At 32.1% G+C, this 18385-nt stretch overlaps 1 protein-coding gene across 9 annotated transcripts in view; it reads left to right on the forward strand.

Moving 5' to 3' along the window:
* The window catches only part of LOC148614029 (dorsal-ventral patterning tolloid-like protein 1), a 132868-nt gene that overhangs the window by 19906 nt on the left and 94577 nt on the right, over positions 1-18385 (forward strand). For 8 of the 9 annotated variants that reach the window (XM_088587799.1, XM_088587806.1, XM_088587793.1 and 5 more), the window contains one exon: positions 15246-15341. In XM_088587799.1, the coding sequence (XP_088443925.1) occupies positions 15294-15341 (48 nt within the window). In that variant the 5' untranslated portion in view covers positions 15246-15293. Of the gene's footprint in view, positions 1-14970; positions 15057-15245; positions 15342-18385 lie in introns of those variants that run through there. The other variant, XM_088587797.1, reaches the window with a different exon arrangement.

The raw sequence follows: 18385 nt of genomic DNA on the forward strand, positions 1-18385 counted from the left end.
GAAAAGTGACAAATGTAAAAATCAGATGAACTGTTGTGTAATTTTATTGTTACTTTATTCCTTTCTTTTTTTTCTGCATTCATTAGTTTCTGTGCTATATTTGTCTCTCATTTAATTCACAATATTGTTTGCATAGTTTCTCTGCCTTTCTTAGCAAAATTAATTGTGAAACAATAAGTTATTAATGATACTGAATTAAGATTATGGTCTATTTTTTTTTTTTTGGGGGGGGGGGAGATTTTGATGAATAAAATCACTTACTACATGAAAGTGCATTGTGATTTGCTGACTTTAATAATGGTACTAATGATTTAATGAAGTCATTGAACAATTAAATGATTTTGTGTGCTACATTTTTTTGTTGACTTGGAGTTCAGTATGATTGGAACTATTTTGCCATTTCCGCTACACTTAAAACAACCTTTGATGTAGAAAAAAGAAGTTCTTAAATTATTCAACAAGTTAATAGTGATCTGCAGATAAAAGTAGTTCCATTTATCTGGTTGTGCAAAATCTTTTAGTTGTTACTCATTGAAATAAAAAAAACAGTACTCTTCCAATATTATTGGCATGAAGCATGAAAATAGGAGATAAGAAAAAAGTAATAGAAAAAAAAATCCCCCAGTTCAACGATCATTTTAAAATCAGAGATAGATTGTTCTGCCTAGTGCTTATATGAATTTTTTTTCTTCTGAGTAAAGACTGAGTAAGATTAGATTTAAGTACTAGTGCAGGTCAGAGGTCAAGGTCATTTGAAAAGAAAAAGAGTAGAGCCATAAAGCCAGCTGATTTATGCCATTTTCATTTTTGTGGTTGAGCTTATATACTGGTTTTTTCTTCATTGATATTAATGTAAACTTAGATTGGTGTCACATATAGATCTTACATTAAATCTTCAGGCAAGCTGTTGCTTATATTACACTTCTACAAGAATGCACAACGACAAGTACATGTATTGCCTGATTAGTGTTCTTAACAATTTTTTTTTTTCAAAATAAGATGTTTGAATTTTTTATGAAGTAAGTTACATATACATAACTTAAATACACTATAAAATATAATGTTTGTAGTAGAAAATGGGTAATGTGAGATGGCCTGGCAGTTCATACATATATATAGGGACAACTGATATAAGAAATTTCTTGTCTGTCTGTCTGCTTATTGTTAAGCTGCTTTGAAATTATTGGTAACTGTATTTATTTTTTTACTGTATTTGTTGAGTTTAAGTGATCTCCTTTGACTATATTATGAAAATTTGAAAAAAGTGCAGATTTTTCTTTTTAAATGCAGATATTCCCTAAGATACTCTCCCTTTTTCATCAGAGTTGACCTTAGAGGGCAAAATGACAGATGTCTAGATAGAAGCTGGAACTGTCCACCTTTCTAAAGCACCTGACTTTTGCTCTTTAGGTTTTTGGTGGGATTTATGCTGCTATTTTTTTTCTCTGTGAACTTTTAGCACTTATTTGTTGTTCATTTCGTTCTTTGTTTGATGTCCTTTAGGTGTTTTCTGAGTTCTTTGTTTTTGCTATATCTTACAAAATAGTTCAGAGGTTGAGAGGTGAAAAGAGGAGAGGGTGGGGGGAGGGGGTACTCCTACAATGTAAGAGGTTGTAATTCTCTTTCTCCATACTCCAATGGCACCAAGACAGAAAATGACATGCAATTTCTAGTATTTCAGGAGTAGATAGAATAGAGGAAAGGTGTCATTGTTGTAAATTACACACATTGTTTTTGTTAAGATTTTAAACTTCTATTCAGTTCAATATGCCAATATATGTCCTTAACTTAATTTTTTTTTTTTACTTAATAGTGTTTATAGCAGCAATATCTTAAAAAAGAATGTGCCATTTTGAATGGTTTCATTTCATAACATAAACCATTAGTAAAGTAATTTGTAATTTAATTGTTCATTGCATCAATCCTGGGTTAAAAGTAAATTTGGAAGCAATACTGACTTTGAATGATTCTTTAATGCTGGAAACATTCATGAATTCAATATCTCTGATACCAGATTTTGAAATATGTCTAATTGCAGCCATAATTCTATTTATTACATAATGGTTCAAAATGAAGCATGAAAAATTTCCATGTATGGCCCAAAATAATTAATCTATTTCATTATCTCCGGTCCCATGACAGATCATGATATAAGTTTATTTTTGTCTAATGTAGATTTTATAGTCAATGGTCAAGCTTAATCAGGGATGGGAATGAATAAAGGAAAGCATACAATTCTAATTGTAGATTGGGATGAATAAAAGGAAGCATATTGGATAGTTTTACTCTAAGTCTGGATGATAAATGGATTGAAGACTGTGGCGCTATGTGTATTGGATATACAGATTGATATCATGAAATTCAATTTGTAGAATAAGTAATTTGTCCTGGTTGTTTAAAGTTCAAGTCGAAAGGTTGTCTGTTTTGTCCAGACGTACATTTGTATTCTAAATTAAAAAGGATTTCAAGTATTCTTCAGGTTAAAGGGGTTTTATTTCCAATTTGTAAGAATTCATTTATATATATTTTCTATAAAGGCTAGTTCATGTGTACTCCTGATGAATATTGATTTACAATTTTCACCAGGTACTTGCAGCATTCTTGCAATTTGCTTGTTATGTCCTCATACTAAAAATATGATTTTACATTAAGATCCTGTGGTCAGTTTCATTGAAAATTGTTAGTGTATAATTAGATGTAAGTTATGTCAAATTTAAGTACTATTCTGTGTAAGAATCAGGCAATTGGTGTCGCATCATATTTCTCAATTTGATCTATTTTACCTCAAATATATTCAATACATTTAGAAAACACCTGAAAAAACTGTGAAAAAGCTATTTAAATTTATCCTGAAGCATCTGTGACGTAGATATTTTTTTACTGCTTATATAAGGAAAAAGTGTGGAAAAAAATTCCCACCAATTTTCTATGGTGCATTTCAACTAAATTTGACCTATCAATATCTTAAAAAGACAAATTTTATGAACACTTTGATGGTTATTTCTGGAGGTTATAGCATATGAATACTTGGTTAATGCAATAAAACCTCTGTGTATTTTTCCTTAATGTGCCACACTTTATACATATTTTGCCTGATTCTTAGACGGAGAAGTACTTAAACAATTTCACACTTGCATCATTTTGTGAAATTGACCACAGTTAATAAAAAAGTGTAAACATCCATTGTTTAACAATAAATCAAATCATACAATGTAATAAGGGGTTTGAATAAGTGGTTGCCTGAGGTCTGGGACCCTTAATTTCCATCTTGAAATTTTATTGTCATTTGTCCTGAATCTTCAACATTCTGATATGTTTTAAGTTCCCCTTTAATTGAAACTTGTAGAAGTCTAGAACCATCCACTCTTGAGAGTAAATTTGACCCCTAGATATTCTTACGTTTATGAAAGTAAGGTAATAAATGTTCAAAATTAAATTTTTAGATTTTTAAAAGAGTAATCAAGGAAACCAAGATTCTAGCAGAAACCAAAAGAATGCAATCCAGGGACAAAGACCAGACATGGAAAATAGATGCACACAACAAAGAACTTAAAACAATACATACAAAGTAACAAAAATAAATGAGCAATTCCAACTCCACAAAAGTGATGCATTGCAATGGAAAGGCAATGCAGTTGACATTTTAATATAGCATTAGGAAAACAAAGATCAATATAAGAATCTTGATATGTGGGTGTTAAACCTTGGTGTCATGATTTAAAAAAAACTTACATCGAAATTCTATGATAATTGTCAGACAGACGCTATGCTGAACAAATCAGGCAAATGTAACAAGTAATTTAAAATATAGCTGTGATGTTTTAAGTCTTATCCTTCTCAAAAAAATAAAACGTTCATGTTTGAATGAATAAGAAAGTGGCATATTTCACCCATTGAAGTAGAACTGGAATCACTATCTGCTGGCTTAAATGGATATTCCTTGTTATAACATTCACCTCTTTCATGATTCATCACATTCTTATCTTAGCTGATGTACGTAATGTCAAAAAAAAGTCGTCCTTCCTGAAAATATCTATTTTTTTTCCTTACCGTATTTAACGGTCATTGAACAGTCGTGTCTGTGAACATGATGAATAGAAATGGTCCTGGACTATGAAATAGATCCTTTTTCTCGTTGTTTTATCTAAAAATAGATTTCCTCCAGACGTGGCTGATTAGCGGAAATCAAACAACTGATTTTTGTCCAATGAATTAATTTATAATCCTTCTTAATCACATGAAGCTTTCAGTACAGAAATGCTATCAATTATTTTTGTTGAGATCAGAAAGTTGTTTTTTTACCATGACAAAAAAGATGAAACATAGAGAATTTTTGTCTTTGTCACTATCGTTTCTTTTTATCACATTTTTATTATTCGAAGGTTTGATTTTGAGGTTCTTTGTATGAATGAGGTCACACAGGGTTCAAATATTTACTTTCAGGAGTGAACAGTCTTGAACCTTCCCTAGTTTCAAATTAATGGTCCATCTGAGGAAAATCACTAGTCCTCAATATTGTGTCATTGAAAAGGGTTGAAGGTCCAGGACCTACATGTAGGTAAATTAAATTTCAAAGGTCATAGGTCAGAAATTGAGGATTTAGGACCTTAGACCACCACTAAGTTGCATCCCTGGGTCACAAATGAGACCTGATTCTTAAAATGATTGATACATAATTCTGTTTCACTACTGTCCCTGTTTTTCCAAATTAAAATTCCACAGTTGTAAATTCAAAAAGTCATCTGAAAATATTTCCTCAAAAATTCAATGTATTCATTCAAAATATGTCGATATTTAAAAGTAATTCCCATGTTCAACAATAGAAATGTGTCTTCAAAAACTTAAAAGAGAAAAGATGGAAAAAAGCATTTGTTTATTTTTACTGGAAGGCTTTAAGTATTTCCTGTCTAAACCTGTAAGAAAATCATTGGTCTTCAGATTAATTCTTTTAGTGAAATTCTAAAGCTTCTTGCGGGAGTAGCACATCTTTTTGTTCACTGTTTTAATTAGTTTTAAAAATCATTATTGCCCTTCCTTTTAAGTAATCTTAAGTATGATTAGGTCTTGTTGGCTTTGTCTCAGTAGTTTTAGGGGACTTGAATTAGATTATATTTTGAATGTAATGATCGTGATGAGTTCTTTCATTCCTGTAATACTTGTTCAAACTTCAAGTCACTGACAGATATTTCAAGCATTTCAATAAAGAGTGATATAACTTGCTTTACATGTTGTATAACTACAAAAGAGCAATTATTCATACCACAGATGTAGAAATTACTACCATTTTCCAAAGGGAAAATTCTTCCAAAGGGAGATAATTCAATTTAAGGTTTTACCGTTTAAGTCCTTTTGAAGAACCCAATACACATAAAGTGTTGGAACCCAATACAAATTACCAAGTTGTATTGAAAATTTGTCTTCTGTTAGAATCCTTATTGATTCTTTCAGTAAATGATCTTTAATCTGTGGGTAATATTCTTTTGACGAATGTTTTCTTTGAAACAGATATATCTTACATTTCTGGTTTGCTGCAATAAGTTGTAATTAATACTGTTGAAACCAATTAATGGAGAGAAACAATTGAAATTGCATCTATACTTCCAATCTGCAGCTGTTTGCTTAAAGTATGATATGAAAGACACAATTTTTATAGTGTTATTTGGTTCATCTCGAATAAACAGATTGATGATGTCCTATTTTTGTGTTTCTTGGTCAAGATTTAATGGTCCTCGTCTCAATGGCATTTTCAAGAGTGGATATGTTGAATATCAGTGGTGGATCGGTGGGGGAGGGGGGGGGGAGCAGACCCCCTTTAGAAAATTGCAATTTTTTAAAAATTGTTAAGGATACCCTCAGAATGCTGGATTTTAGGTTTAATATTTCAAAACTTTCTTGGGGCCCACACCCCCCTTGCAAATTTGGACCAATTCATGATTCTCATCAGTGATCCTGTCAAGAAATTTTTTTTGGGGCCCCTTACCCAAAACTTTGGATCCACCACTGAATATGTCAAATTGACAACAAACCCACAATGTCAGTTCAAGGCCATTAATTGGTCTTTAATGCATGAATAGGGTACCCGCACACCACAGAGCAAACTGCTGCTGGCCTAAAAAAAAACATTATACACATGTACAGCAAAATAGTTGCCCTTATAGACTTCAGCAAGCTGAAAGTGAAAACGAAACAAGACATACAGAGACCAAAAATTCCTGACTTGGGACAGTGTGGCAGTGTGAAATTCCATTGGTGTGATCACAACTCTTCCCTCTTTTGCTACTCAGGCAGAAAATTTTAACACAATTAAACACACCTTAAAATAAGTTCAAAAGGATCTGAGTAGCTTGTTAAACAGAAAAACTGAACTGAACCCCTTAAGTATTGAGTGTTTGATTTCTTGAAGTGTTTAAGGAGGTAGACCTAGGGTAAGGGACATAACTCTTGAAATTTGTGGTATGTTTGCATCATATTCAATTTCATCAAAGCCTATCAAGCTTTCATTTGAAGCAGAATGAAATAAATCCAAGTTACTTTGATGCTTAGATTTTTTTGATGTAAAATCTTTACACAAACGTTCCAATGATTTGTAAGCTTTATGTTCCTTACTAGTACAAATTACATTCAGACAGATGTGAAACCAGGGAACTTAAAAAGTGTCTGGTTAAGACAGGTTTCCAATTAAATTCCACTCAGATTATGCAGGTTTAGCTGTACAATAGTATTTTCTGTCAACTCTCTAATTTTGATTTCATTCTTACTCCTTAGTAAATATAGTATTTTTTATGAAATTTTTTTCCCCATGCTTAACAAATACGGTCTTTAGATCAATTTAACCTTTACAATTTTGGAACCGTATATACCAGTATATGGTCCGTGGCTGTTTTCAGATTTTTGAGTTCCAGCAATGTTGTTTTTGATTAGGAAACCACAATTTAATCTTATTTGCAAGCAGAGTGAATGTGCTTTCAAATGAGACAATCTTGTATAGAGATTTATCAAAAATAGGGACTTATGACCAGAAGAAGTAATGAAATAGGGTGGCCTGAAAAAGTTTTTTTTAAGGGATCAGGCTAATTTCTCAGCCTCTAACCACAGCAGAATCAATCCATAGTACCATATTTCACCAGGATTCTATATAATAATGATGTCTCTCATCACTCCCATGATGTCAGCCCAATATACTCACCACTTTCGATTTTAGGCCAATCTGTAGCCAAAAATCGCAAAAAATCTCATTTTTTCCTGTGAGTAACCCTTCTGGGGACCCTTGACCTTCCACTTACCACTGTAATGAACTTTATTTGGGTTAAATGACCATCAAAGGGTACAAGCTTTGGGAAAATTGCACTTTGGACCCTGTCTTACCACTGGTGAGCCCCATATCTGGCGAAAATGACAAAAATCACCAAAAAATGACAATTTTCAGTTATCAGACCCATTTTCCTGCACATGCCCACCGAGTCTCCCACCACCTCCTCATGCCATCCACTCCAACCTGTGATCACCTACCTTTAACTTATGTATAGCAGTCAACATTATCACCATGATGTAACTAATTTGCACATAATTTGCATGAATTTGCTTAATATTGAAATGTAGACATTTTTTTTTTAAATTCAGCATGGCAAGAGTTAAATGTATTTTGAACCTTGGTTAACCTGTCTAAACCAATTTAAATTTGAAGTCCAAGAGGTTGTGTCACTGATATATTAACTGTGTTAAACTTCGTAAAACAGGAATTACAAAGACATATATGTAGCTCTCAACTCAAAAATGTAATGTATACTCGGCTAATACATGTAATATTTATGTGACGTTACAAAAAGTACATAATTACGGCGCTTTGGAACGTTACAAAAATGAGTATGATTTACTTTAGTTACTGCCAGGTTGAGACAGGTTTCATTGAATCTTGTAGTACTTGTAGCATCATTTTCATACAATGTAACATCCACAATATCTTCACAACTGCAAAAAAAATATTCTGATGAATTAATTTGTTTGACAGAATCTGCAAAAATTAATATGTCAACTGTATGCATTTGTGTTATTGCTGATTTTTACAAACTGCAGGAACAAAATCAACAGAATATTGTTTCATTTATCTTAATTTAGAACTGTAGTAATGGAAAAAAAGACAGGGTTATCAGATTTTCTTCTTGGTTGCTCCAAGCTCATTTTTCATATGCTATTGTAATGTGATTTTGAATGTTTTTAATCATAAAAGTTCCGAAATTCATTTTATCTAACATCCTTTTGGGCAATGTTCCATGAAAAATTCAATATTTTAGTATGGCCTTTATTTATTTTGTAATTTTTTCCATAATTCTTTTTGCCAAGGCTTTATAGAGGCTTTGAAGAGTATATAAAGAAATATGGCTGCAAGTCTCAGTGTAAATTATTTTTATTCATTTTCTTATTGTTTGCAGACTTTGCTATTTTTAAGATGTTATTTTTATTCCACCACACAAACTTAGGAACTAAAATTTCATTACTATTTTACAAGTAGCTTATTATAGTTTTTTTTTTTGTTTTGTGTTCTTAAACTTGTTTTTTAATAGATTTTCCCAATTTTACTTTTAAATGGAGCTTAATGTCACTCTCGTTTATCATCCCTTGTGTCAAATCCATTTGGCCCTAGTGTAATTAATCTTCTCCCATGATCTAACTGGCCATGATTCTTTAATTTAGAATGTCCAGTTAATTAAATAGAAACCAGTATCGAACCAAGCTTCCACTTCTTCAAGGCTTAAAATATTGGATTATTGAGGACTTCTTCTCTACTGTCAGATGTATTTTTTGTGGTCAATTTTATCCAAGTATTAATTGTAATAATGTCGTGTTTGTCTTTCAGATTTGACGTTTGTCAAGTATATAATTTCCTTGGACTTCATTATTTTATCAAGTATGCAGTTTCTTAGTCTAGGACGATAAAAATTGTCGATTTGTATTATGTTAGACATAGATTTGATAGTAAAAAGTAATTTGGTGTGGTCATTAGGTAAAGAACAAGTGGGCGATGTTAACCAATTAAATTTGTTCTTTCATCCTTGTAAAATAGTTTGGGCAATTGACCTTGGAGCACTGTGATATTGTCTGTGTTAGCTGAGTTTTTGTGATCTAGCTTTTATTATTATTGTGAATTTATGACAGAAATCATGTTTGTATTTTTTACGTTCATCAGGAGAATGAAATGTCTCATTTCAAATTAGTCTTATGTGCAACAAGAAAATGTCTCATTGGCAGTCATACTACATGTCCTATTTTTATATCAGTTGAAGGCTCCTTGGTGTCTCAAGCAGTAGGACAAAAGAAATAAGACTTAGAAAAGAACAATGAACAGATGTGGTAAAACGCCAAAAAAATGCACCAGCATATAATTGCAATACATACAAGTCAATTCTTTCAAAGATCACCAAAATGTCTTCCGCAATTGTAAACACATCTTTAAGGAGGTAGATCTAGGGTAAGGTACACAACTCTTACAAATCATTCGAACATTTGTATTCACCATTTTACATTAATTTCATGTAAGCATCAAAATAATTTTGATTTCATTTTGTTTCAAACAAAAGCTTGAAAGGCTTTGATGAAATTGAATATGATACAAACATATCACTGATTTCAAGAGTTATGTCCCTTACCCTAGGTCTACCCCCCTTAAGTAAGCACTGAAAAGCCCTCAGCCCTGACAACAAAAGTAATAAAATACACAGTAACAGAATGATCAGTTGTCCAGTTAACTACACAAAGCAGTTCATCATTCAATCAAGGGAAGACCATCTCTCTCCCCTGAAGTTAACTGTTTCACTTCCTATAATATTTAAGAAAGAGTTATACCTAATTTATGTATCAACCACTGCTTTATGAGCATTGGTTTTTTTTCAGAACTTTTTTTCCACTCAGTATATTTAAGTGCATGCTCCTATCAGTAATGTATAACAATAATTTTTGCACCAATATCAATTAAATATAATTACAAGGTATGTTTTCATTTAAAAAGCGTAATGCTTCACCAATACATTTTCATTATTAGTTATTAAGTAGTACTCCAGATAAGAATCATGCAGAATGTGATTCATGGTTGGAAAGCCTACATGTTTATATTTTTGATATTTTGTTTGAAATATCATAGTAAACAGAAAGTAACATATGGCTTTTCATATAACCCTTGTTCATAGGAGATAAAAAGTATATAGAATATATGTAGGATTCAAAATTAAGGGAGATAACTGGTTGCGGAAGGTTGTCAAAGCCAAGGGGTGGTATTGGGAATGGGCTCTCAATTTCTTTCTAAATGCTCCTTCCGGCGTGCGTCTCAAACAACCTCTGACAACTAAAGTCCAACTCCAACCATCACATTTACCAACTGGTGGACCTGGTCCGGCTGTTTCGACTGACTGGAGAAGGGGCGAAGGTGAATCACTGGTGCATTAAAACCAGATAGCCTCGGGTAGATGGGGCTCGTGAACCTTGGAGGGTAGCCCATCTAGGAGAAGGAAAACTCTGATCTAAAACCTCCGCTGCCTTGCAGCTACACCCTTCAAGAGGGAATAGCTTCAGGAGACAACTTCAAGGAAAATCCAGAACCAGGAATCTGTAACTTCCTTCCTGTACTTCCAGGATCAGAACTTTTGTTCAGAAGCTAAGGGTGAGGTAACCCTGACAGAAAACCTAGAGTGCTGAAGACGGAGGTGTTGGGTGATACAGCGCACTCGAACAGACCACAACACCACCCACAAACAACCAGCGAACGACAAGAAGAAGAAGGGAGATAACCAAAATACCATAAAAACTATTGGACTTGCCATGTTAATTATCTCCTTAGAGCAGACAGAATGGAATTATACATTCATCATATAGACCTTTTTTTTAGGTGTATCACATTTTACAGAATTTGCATGATTCTTACAAAGACTACTACTGAAATAGAAAAAACTACAAAAATAGCACGTTTTGATAATTATCTACTTACTAACATCAGGAGAATGAAATCTGTCATTTCAAATTAGTTTTATGTGCGACAAGAAAATGTCTTTCAATTTTCGATTCTCAATCAATTAATATATAATCTTTGAAAGATCTATTAAGAAAAAAAATTAATAACTACAAACGAAAACCATATATGAAGAGTAAGTGGTGCTATTCATTTCATGGATGGAGTTTTGGCTTGGAGTCATAGAGTGGATCCAGACCTATTAATAGATTTTTTTTCAGTGATGTCAATGAAGTCAATCTGGCATTCAAATGTTCTTCTGTAAAGTTTTACTCCAACACTACACAGGCAAATGTGTCACACATGACAATCATATGGTTTGCATCATATGATTATCATATAAATGGAGCACCATATGATAATCATATGTGGCATATTTGGCTGTGTACTCAATGACTCTAGTCTAATTCTCCATTGTAAGATTCCACTCTGTAAAGTACATGGTACCAGAATACTAATGTAACCATTTTTTTTTATTCTGAAGAGCCATAACTTCAAGTTCCCCAAACAGTTCCATTTTTCTGCTTGTGGATCCATTAATTATGAATGTTATTGAGTTATTGATATTGAAGTCTACCATTTATTGAAAACTTAGATTAGAAGGTGTTATGATGATTATATATTGTAAAAACAGCTGCAGGAATCACATGATTTAGTAAAATTCTTCTAGAGTGAGATGTTTGATTTCAGAATATTTGATTTTTTGAGTAGTCATAAGTGTCATTAATACATATGTAATCTTGATTACTATTGAATGGATAGAAACATATGCATCAGGCAGATGATATAATTTCTGTTCTGTGTAAGGCCACTTCAAGTTATTTTTTAGATTCTCATTCCTTCTGCACTTTAAGATATCTGTTTGTTTTTATTTATCTTTGAGACTGACTTTCATGTTGTTTTATTTTTGTTTTTATTTAAATGTGAGGCTGACTTTTATAAGTTGTTTTTTTTTGGTAAAGATGTAGAGAAATATCTTTCTGTGTACCTTATTATTTCTAAAAAAGATAACGAGAAAACAAATGATTTTCTTCCTTTCTGGTCCCTATGTGAGAGGTTAATGGGAAAATAAAAATTATTTGAAATAACTTTAGGCTAAATTAAAAAGATGTGTGTTTCCTATTACCCTAATCAATCTATTTTTTTTTAACTAAAAATAGTGTTTCCTAAGTTGCTTTTGGTCATTTTTCAACAACCACTGTTAAAGCCAGAACATAGACTCCATGTAAAAGTAAAAATAGTTAAATAAAGAAACCCTGCCTACCCTTTTTTCAAAGGTGTAATAGGAAACACACATATTCTGTTTTGGCCTTGTATTCAAACATTGTCCATTTGCAGGTTAGGAAAACAGCAACATTGGTAAATTGACATTTTAAGAAGTTTTTTTATGCAATTATGCCATTAAATTTTCACTATGTACAACCAAAATGCCATGATATGGGGTAAAATAACTTTAAAAGAAGTTTTAAATAACTAAAAATATGTGTTTTTCATAGCTTTATAGCTGATCTGATGAGAAAGAAAGAATATTGTTTGGCTAGATCCTTCAATCTCAGTTTCCGCTATATATATGACGTATTATCTTTGAACAATCCTTATTTTGGGGATTTGATATATCGTATCTACCCAAAAGAACTTGAGATAAAGGATACTACAGACACTGTGCAGTCAGCTTCATATCTTGACATATACTCAGAAATCGATGGTAGAGGAAAACTTTTGTCAAAACTTTATGACAAACGTGTTGACTTTTCATTCAGAATTGTCAACTTTCCTTTCATCTGTGGCAACATCCCTTCGGCTCCTGTGTATGGAGTGTTTATATCACAACTCATACGTTATGCCAGAGCTTGCCGAATCTACGCAGACTTTTTGTATCGCGCTAGAACTCTAACAAATAGACTTCTGGAACAGGGTTATGTGCAACAAGATTGAAGTCATCACTACAGAAATTTTATGGTCGTCATCATGAACTCATGGATCGTTATGGTGTATCCATCAGCACCATGAAAACTGATTTATTCAATGGGTGATAGTTTTCCTTTCCTCGTTTCTCTACCCCGGAGTTGACTTTTTATGAGCAACTCGGCAGGTGTTTCTAGAGAAGCAGAGGATGCTTACCCTACTGGTGCACCTGATCCATGCTCCCAGTTTTTAGTGGAGTCCGAGTTGCTCATTTACTTTTGTTACTTTGTATATATGATTTTAGTTACTTTATGTTCTTTGTTGTGTATGTCTGTTTTCCATGTCTGGTCTTTGTCCCTGGATTACATTCTATAACCTTGGTTCCCTTGATTACTCTTTCACTAATGTAATTTCATCTCAGATGCCAGATAGGTTTTCATATTGCACTGTAAGAGTTCATAATTTTTTTGACATGTTGCTTTCAACCATGTTGAATTTATTGTTGTTATTTCTGGCTGGTCAGTTCATTATTCCACCTCATTGGAATATAGTTATAATTATCTTGTTAGCTTTAACAATTGACATAGCCTAATGAATGATAATGAAAGCAATGATTCCGGAAAAACAACAGAAATTAATATGTTCTGGACAGAGTGTAGGAGATCATTCACTATACTATGTCACCTGATTACAATGATTTAGCTGTGTCTTGTCTTGTCTCAGTTTTATTTTGCCTTGCGTCTGGTCTTGTCTTGAGCTTTTTTAGCATCATGTCTTGTCTTGTCTTGTTTTAGCTTTATTTAGCTTTGTGTCTTGTCTTGTATTGTATTGTCTTATTTTTATTGGCCTTGTGTCTTATTTTATTCAGTCTTGTGCTGTATCTTAGGCTTTGTCATGATAACACTGGTAATATTTGAAGATTGGAACAGATTTTTTCAACCAAAATTTTGTTGATGAAAATGTTAGGAGCTAAGAAGTTATTCATCTTTGCTAGTCTTGGGTATTAAGGAGCAATTTAGATTTAAGCCATCAGAATTTCAAAAGACAAGGGTAAAAGATATGAAGAGTTATAATGAACAAACAATGAACAGGGAGTGAAAGAAAACTATGCACAAAAAAAAACTTCTGTAAATGAAAATTTACAACCTTGGCATGGCTAAAGATTGGTAGAATTTAAAGAATCACTTTATAGCAGGTGTTAAATTTGGCAGTGATGAGGCAAAAATTTTTGGGCAGGCTAAGTGGTGCACTAAGTGGTGTAGCTGAGAAAAAAAATGCAGAATTTAATTTGGTGTCTTTAGACTGCTTATATACACCAAAATTTTCAACCTGTAAAAAATTATCTGCTGAATAGTATAAGATTTATATGTAGCCTTAAAGTATATTATATCCTAAATATTTTTTTCATTTATGTTCATTTACTTAAGTTGTATATTTGTTGATAAAAATGAGATATTTCCAAATGATATTGCCATTAATTACAATAAATGGCTACTTTTTTCTGATGACTGAATGTTGGTCTTAGTTGAAAATATGATGTCTTACAATTATAACATAACATTTTCAATAACAAAAAATTCATCACTTTACAAATACATCCACCACATGAGGAAATGTAAATCTGTCTTGATAACCATTTTCATGTAAGAATAAATGAGGACTTCTTTGCCAGCATTTGAGACTTTTTCATTGCTGTACTTTTTTTACAAGACAAATAGTGACCCTGACCATCTTTGTCCCATGAGCTCTTGGTTCGTTAATTGGTTAGCAGAGGTGGAAAACTGTAATTTTTGTAAATCAATAATCCACAATTTCTTGTATGGTAGTACAAATTGAATGCTCTCTTGTTTGTCTGTGGCTTTGTAAATACGGAAATTTTCATTAATTACTAAACTTTCAACAAACGATCATTTTTACGCTCAATATTTAACTGGTATTGTCTGCTGTGTTTGTTAATTACAAATATTTGGATTGTACTTTTGTAAACAAACTTTACAAAGAGGAATCCTAATAAAAAAACATGATATAATATATGTCAAGTGATATTGCAATACACAACAGCTGCTTGCTGTTGAAATTTTACAGCTATGTGAAGAAAGTTTTCTATTTCTTTATGTATATTGATCCAGAATAAAATATATTTGTATCGCCTGGTGTGAGTCCCTCAATCAACTTGATATACAATACACATTTGTCTATATAGTTTACATTATTTTCCACAATGACTGATTTTTTACTATTTATCTTGAAATTCAGTGCTTTAATTTCACAGAGTAAAAGCGATAAGTTTTAATGAAGGAAGTGATAGAATTCGTAAAACATTTGATTACAATTTGTGTTTTAGAATCTGATCCAAGTGATATGTGACTGAGTCTTCTCCAGATAGTTACGGATGTTGGACAGACGATGGGAGATATTCAACCACTTTTCGATCATTCATGTAAGTGTCTCATTATGTTTTATTGTCATTCTGAAATTATATGATAGTCTTTATTGTCTTTAAGATTATTAAATAATGATGTAATCACAGAAAGAAAATCAGATACACAGCGAGGGGACAATAAAGATACAGTGTACATTAATCGTATGTCTGGTGATCTTTTCTACAAGATTGTATCTTATCCTATAGCGTTAATTTTGGCTTTCTATAGTGCTTGTACATAAAAAAAAAACCACTGACATAGATCTGCCATAAGATTTTTTCTCAAGCTTGAATAAAAATTGATAAAATAAATCAACCAAAATTTTTCACCAGGAGCTTTAAAAGAAAAAGTGTTAAACTAAAATTATCATAGCTTTCCAAATAAACTGAAATTTTACACTCGTATGGTACCATATGGTATTTTTAACTGCCCTTCTATCAGATGCATCGAGTAAAAGTATTGTATTGCAGTCATAATGGTCCGTCTGCAATGCAATATGGAAAAAGTGTACATGAGTGCAAATACAACCAACACTCTAAACAAGTAAATCAAGCATATGCTTGTTGGATTTAGTTCCTGATCTATTTCATGTCAGTTGGTATATGATCTTGAACTTTTTAAAGATAAACTATTCATTTTAATTTTTGTAAAAAGGCATGAAATTATGTCATAAAACTGTATAAATAGGTCTGGTATTGGATCAATCACATAACAAATTTAACATTGCACTGGTTGCCTATACTTTCTTCTGGAACTCTTCTGGATAATGAATATACTGCTTCCTGTGTCTGGCTCAAATATTTCACCACCTCTCGTTAACCTGCAATATAGGCTTATTTTGTGTGATGTAACCTGAAAACTTTAAAAACAATTTAATAAACTTTTATTGCCCTACAATTGATGCATTTATCTACATGGTTTCACTATGGGGACCAATTCAGTCTTAACTTAAAATGATTATGAACAATAAATGCAGGTTGGTTATAGGATTAGAACCAATAATTTATGCCTTTCTAGACAGATAATCTGTATTTTGATCTTAAACTCTGTCATAATTTGGATTGGGCATAAAATGCAGTCACCTTCAATTTTGCTTCAGGGAATGTTGATGCATGTGAAATCTTTGAACATTTATCAAGGTGATGTATTGATTCTTCTTTACATAAGGCAAAAAAAATTATCGACTTGTTTCCATCTACCAGCAAGAAAAAAATAGGTAGGTAGGTAGGTAGGTAGGTAGGTTTTTCAAACATTTTATATTAAGTAAATGGGGCAACATTCTAGACTCAAACAGTGCTTGAGCCAAAATGACTATAAAATGTTTAGGGCAGGTAGGGTAATATGAAACAGATATATTATTTTTTTTGGCCCAAGAAGTTATTATAGGAGTAAAAACAGTTTTTGAGTGTATTTGTGTATGGGCATGGCTTAATAACTTCTAGTAAATAAATCCTAAAAGGCTTTCATTTCCTCTCTTACTTACCGCTGCAGACAGGCCTTTCAAAGTTCTCTGACATTATTTAAATCAGATGTTGTTTGACAATTGGATAACATCTTGTAAAATCATTCACATTTTTCCAGCTTTGCTAGATTCTTGTATTTTCTGAGACGACTGGCTGCAGCATCTAGAGTGAATTTCGAATGTCAGACACTGCTTTGGAACTTGAAAAGGCTTGATATAAAGTTAATTGTTAGAGAGTTGGCAAGTTATTATGCCAACAAACTCTTCTAAAACAGGTTTTATTCCTTACAATTCCACACTGTAAATTATTTTCAGCTTTGAAGCACTTTATTTCATTTGAAAGGGACTATTTCATTGTCTCAAATTAATACACAACAACCTTTCATAAAAAATTAAAGTAACCAATCAAAATCAATCTACCAATCAATACTGGAATGTTATAATTTGATATAAGATTTTAAATTTTTGTTTTTTGTTCAAAGAAAGTTTACCATTTCATAGCTTATTTTGAGTTATCTCCACTTGTCAGAGCATAACATTGAAGTACATGTATCCACAAGCATTACTCTTACTCTTGCATAAATCCATGTACTTTTTTTCAAGTTTCAAAGAGTAAGTTGAGTTCCTGAGCTCAAAGACTTGGCCCCTGTTGTCTTTCACCATGTGGCAGTGACATTAATTGAATGACCCAATTTCAAGTTTTTAAGAGAATTTGTAAAAGTCTTTAGAAAATCATTAAATGCTGATTTGGACTGCTGTGTATTGTATCTTAAGGGTGAATTGTTTTAAAAAATGATAATTAAATTTACAATTTATTAGCCATCAATGAAATTACACTGTTTATGAACTGCTCAAGAAACATTATACAGATCATTTCAATTAACTGAGGGTAATTGATGAGTGTGCACAGCACTTATTTTAGGAGGTATGGTTTGGGGACCAAAATATTTTTTTTGCAATATATTTGACATACCCCCTAGCAGAATAAAATTAAGGAGGTAGACCTAGGGTAAGGGAAATAACTCTTGAAATCAGTGATATGTTTGTATGATATTCAGTTTCAGCAAAGCCTTTCAAGGTTTCCTTTGAAATAGAATGAAATAAGTCTGAGTTACTCTGATGCTTACATGAGATTGATGTAAAATGGTAAATACAAACGATCCAATGATTTGTAAGAGTTGTGTCCCTTACCATAGGTCTACCTCCTTAAAAGGTTCTTTTATGAGGATGATAGATATGAGATTAAGGAAGTTTTTAATTTAAAAGAAGATAGTATGATTTTAACAAATAAACATCATTGAAGGTTATATTAAACCCACATCTAAATGTATTAATCTTTCAAATACAATAAATCATTATTTTTTGATAATTATTATAAAATGTATATTATTTTTCAATACTTTATTTAAGTATTAGCTGATATCCTTGAAGTAAGAAATAGTCATTTTTAAATGATTTATATGCAATAATCTGTGTATCCTTTGAAATGACAGTTTATACATTGATTATCCTATATTGATATCTCTGTCTGCCTACAGTTTGCCCTGAGCCCAAATACAGCCGATGAAAAAAATATATGAACTCATCTTAATAATTTGA

This window comes from Perna viridis, chromosome 6 (genome assembly GCF_037379345.1).
Source record: "Perna viridis isolate PV_CMFRI_1.1 ecotype Kerala chromosome 6, ASM3737934v1, whole genome shotgun sequence".
In the NCBI taxonomy this organism is placed as follows: domain Eukaryota; kingdom Metazoa; phylum Mollusca; class Bivalvia; order Mytilida; family Mytilidae; genus Perna; species Perna viridis.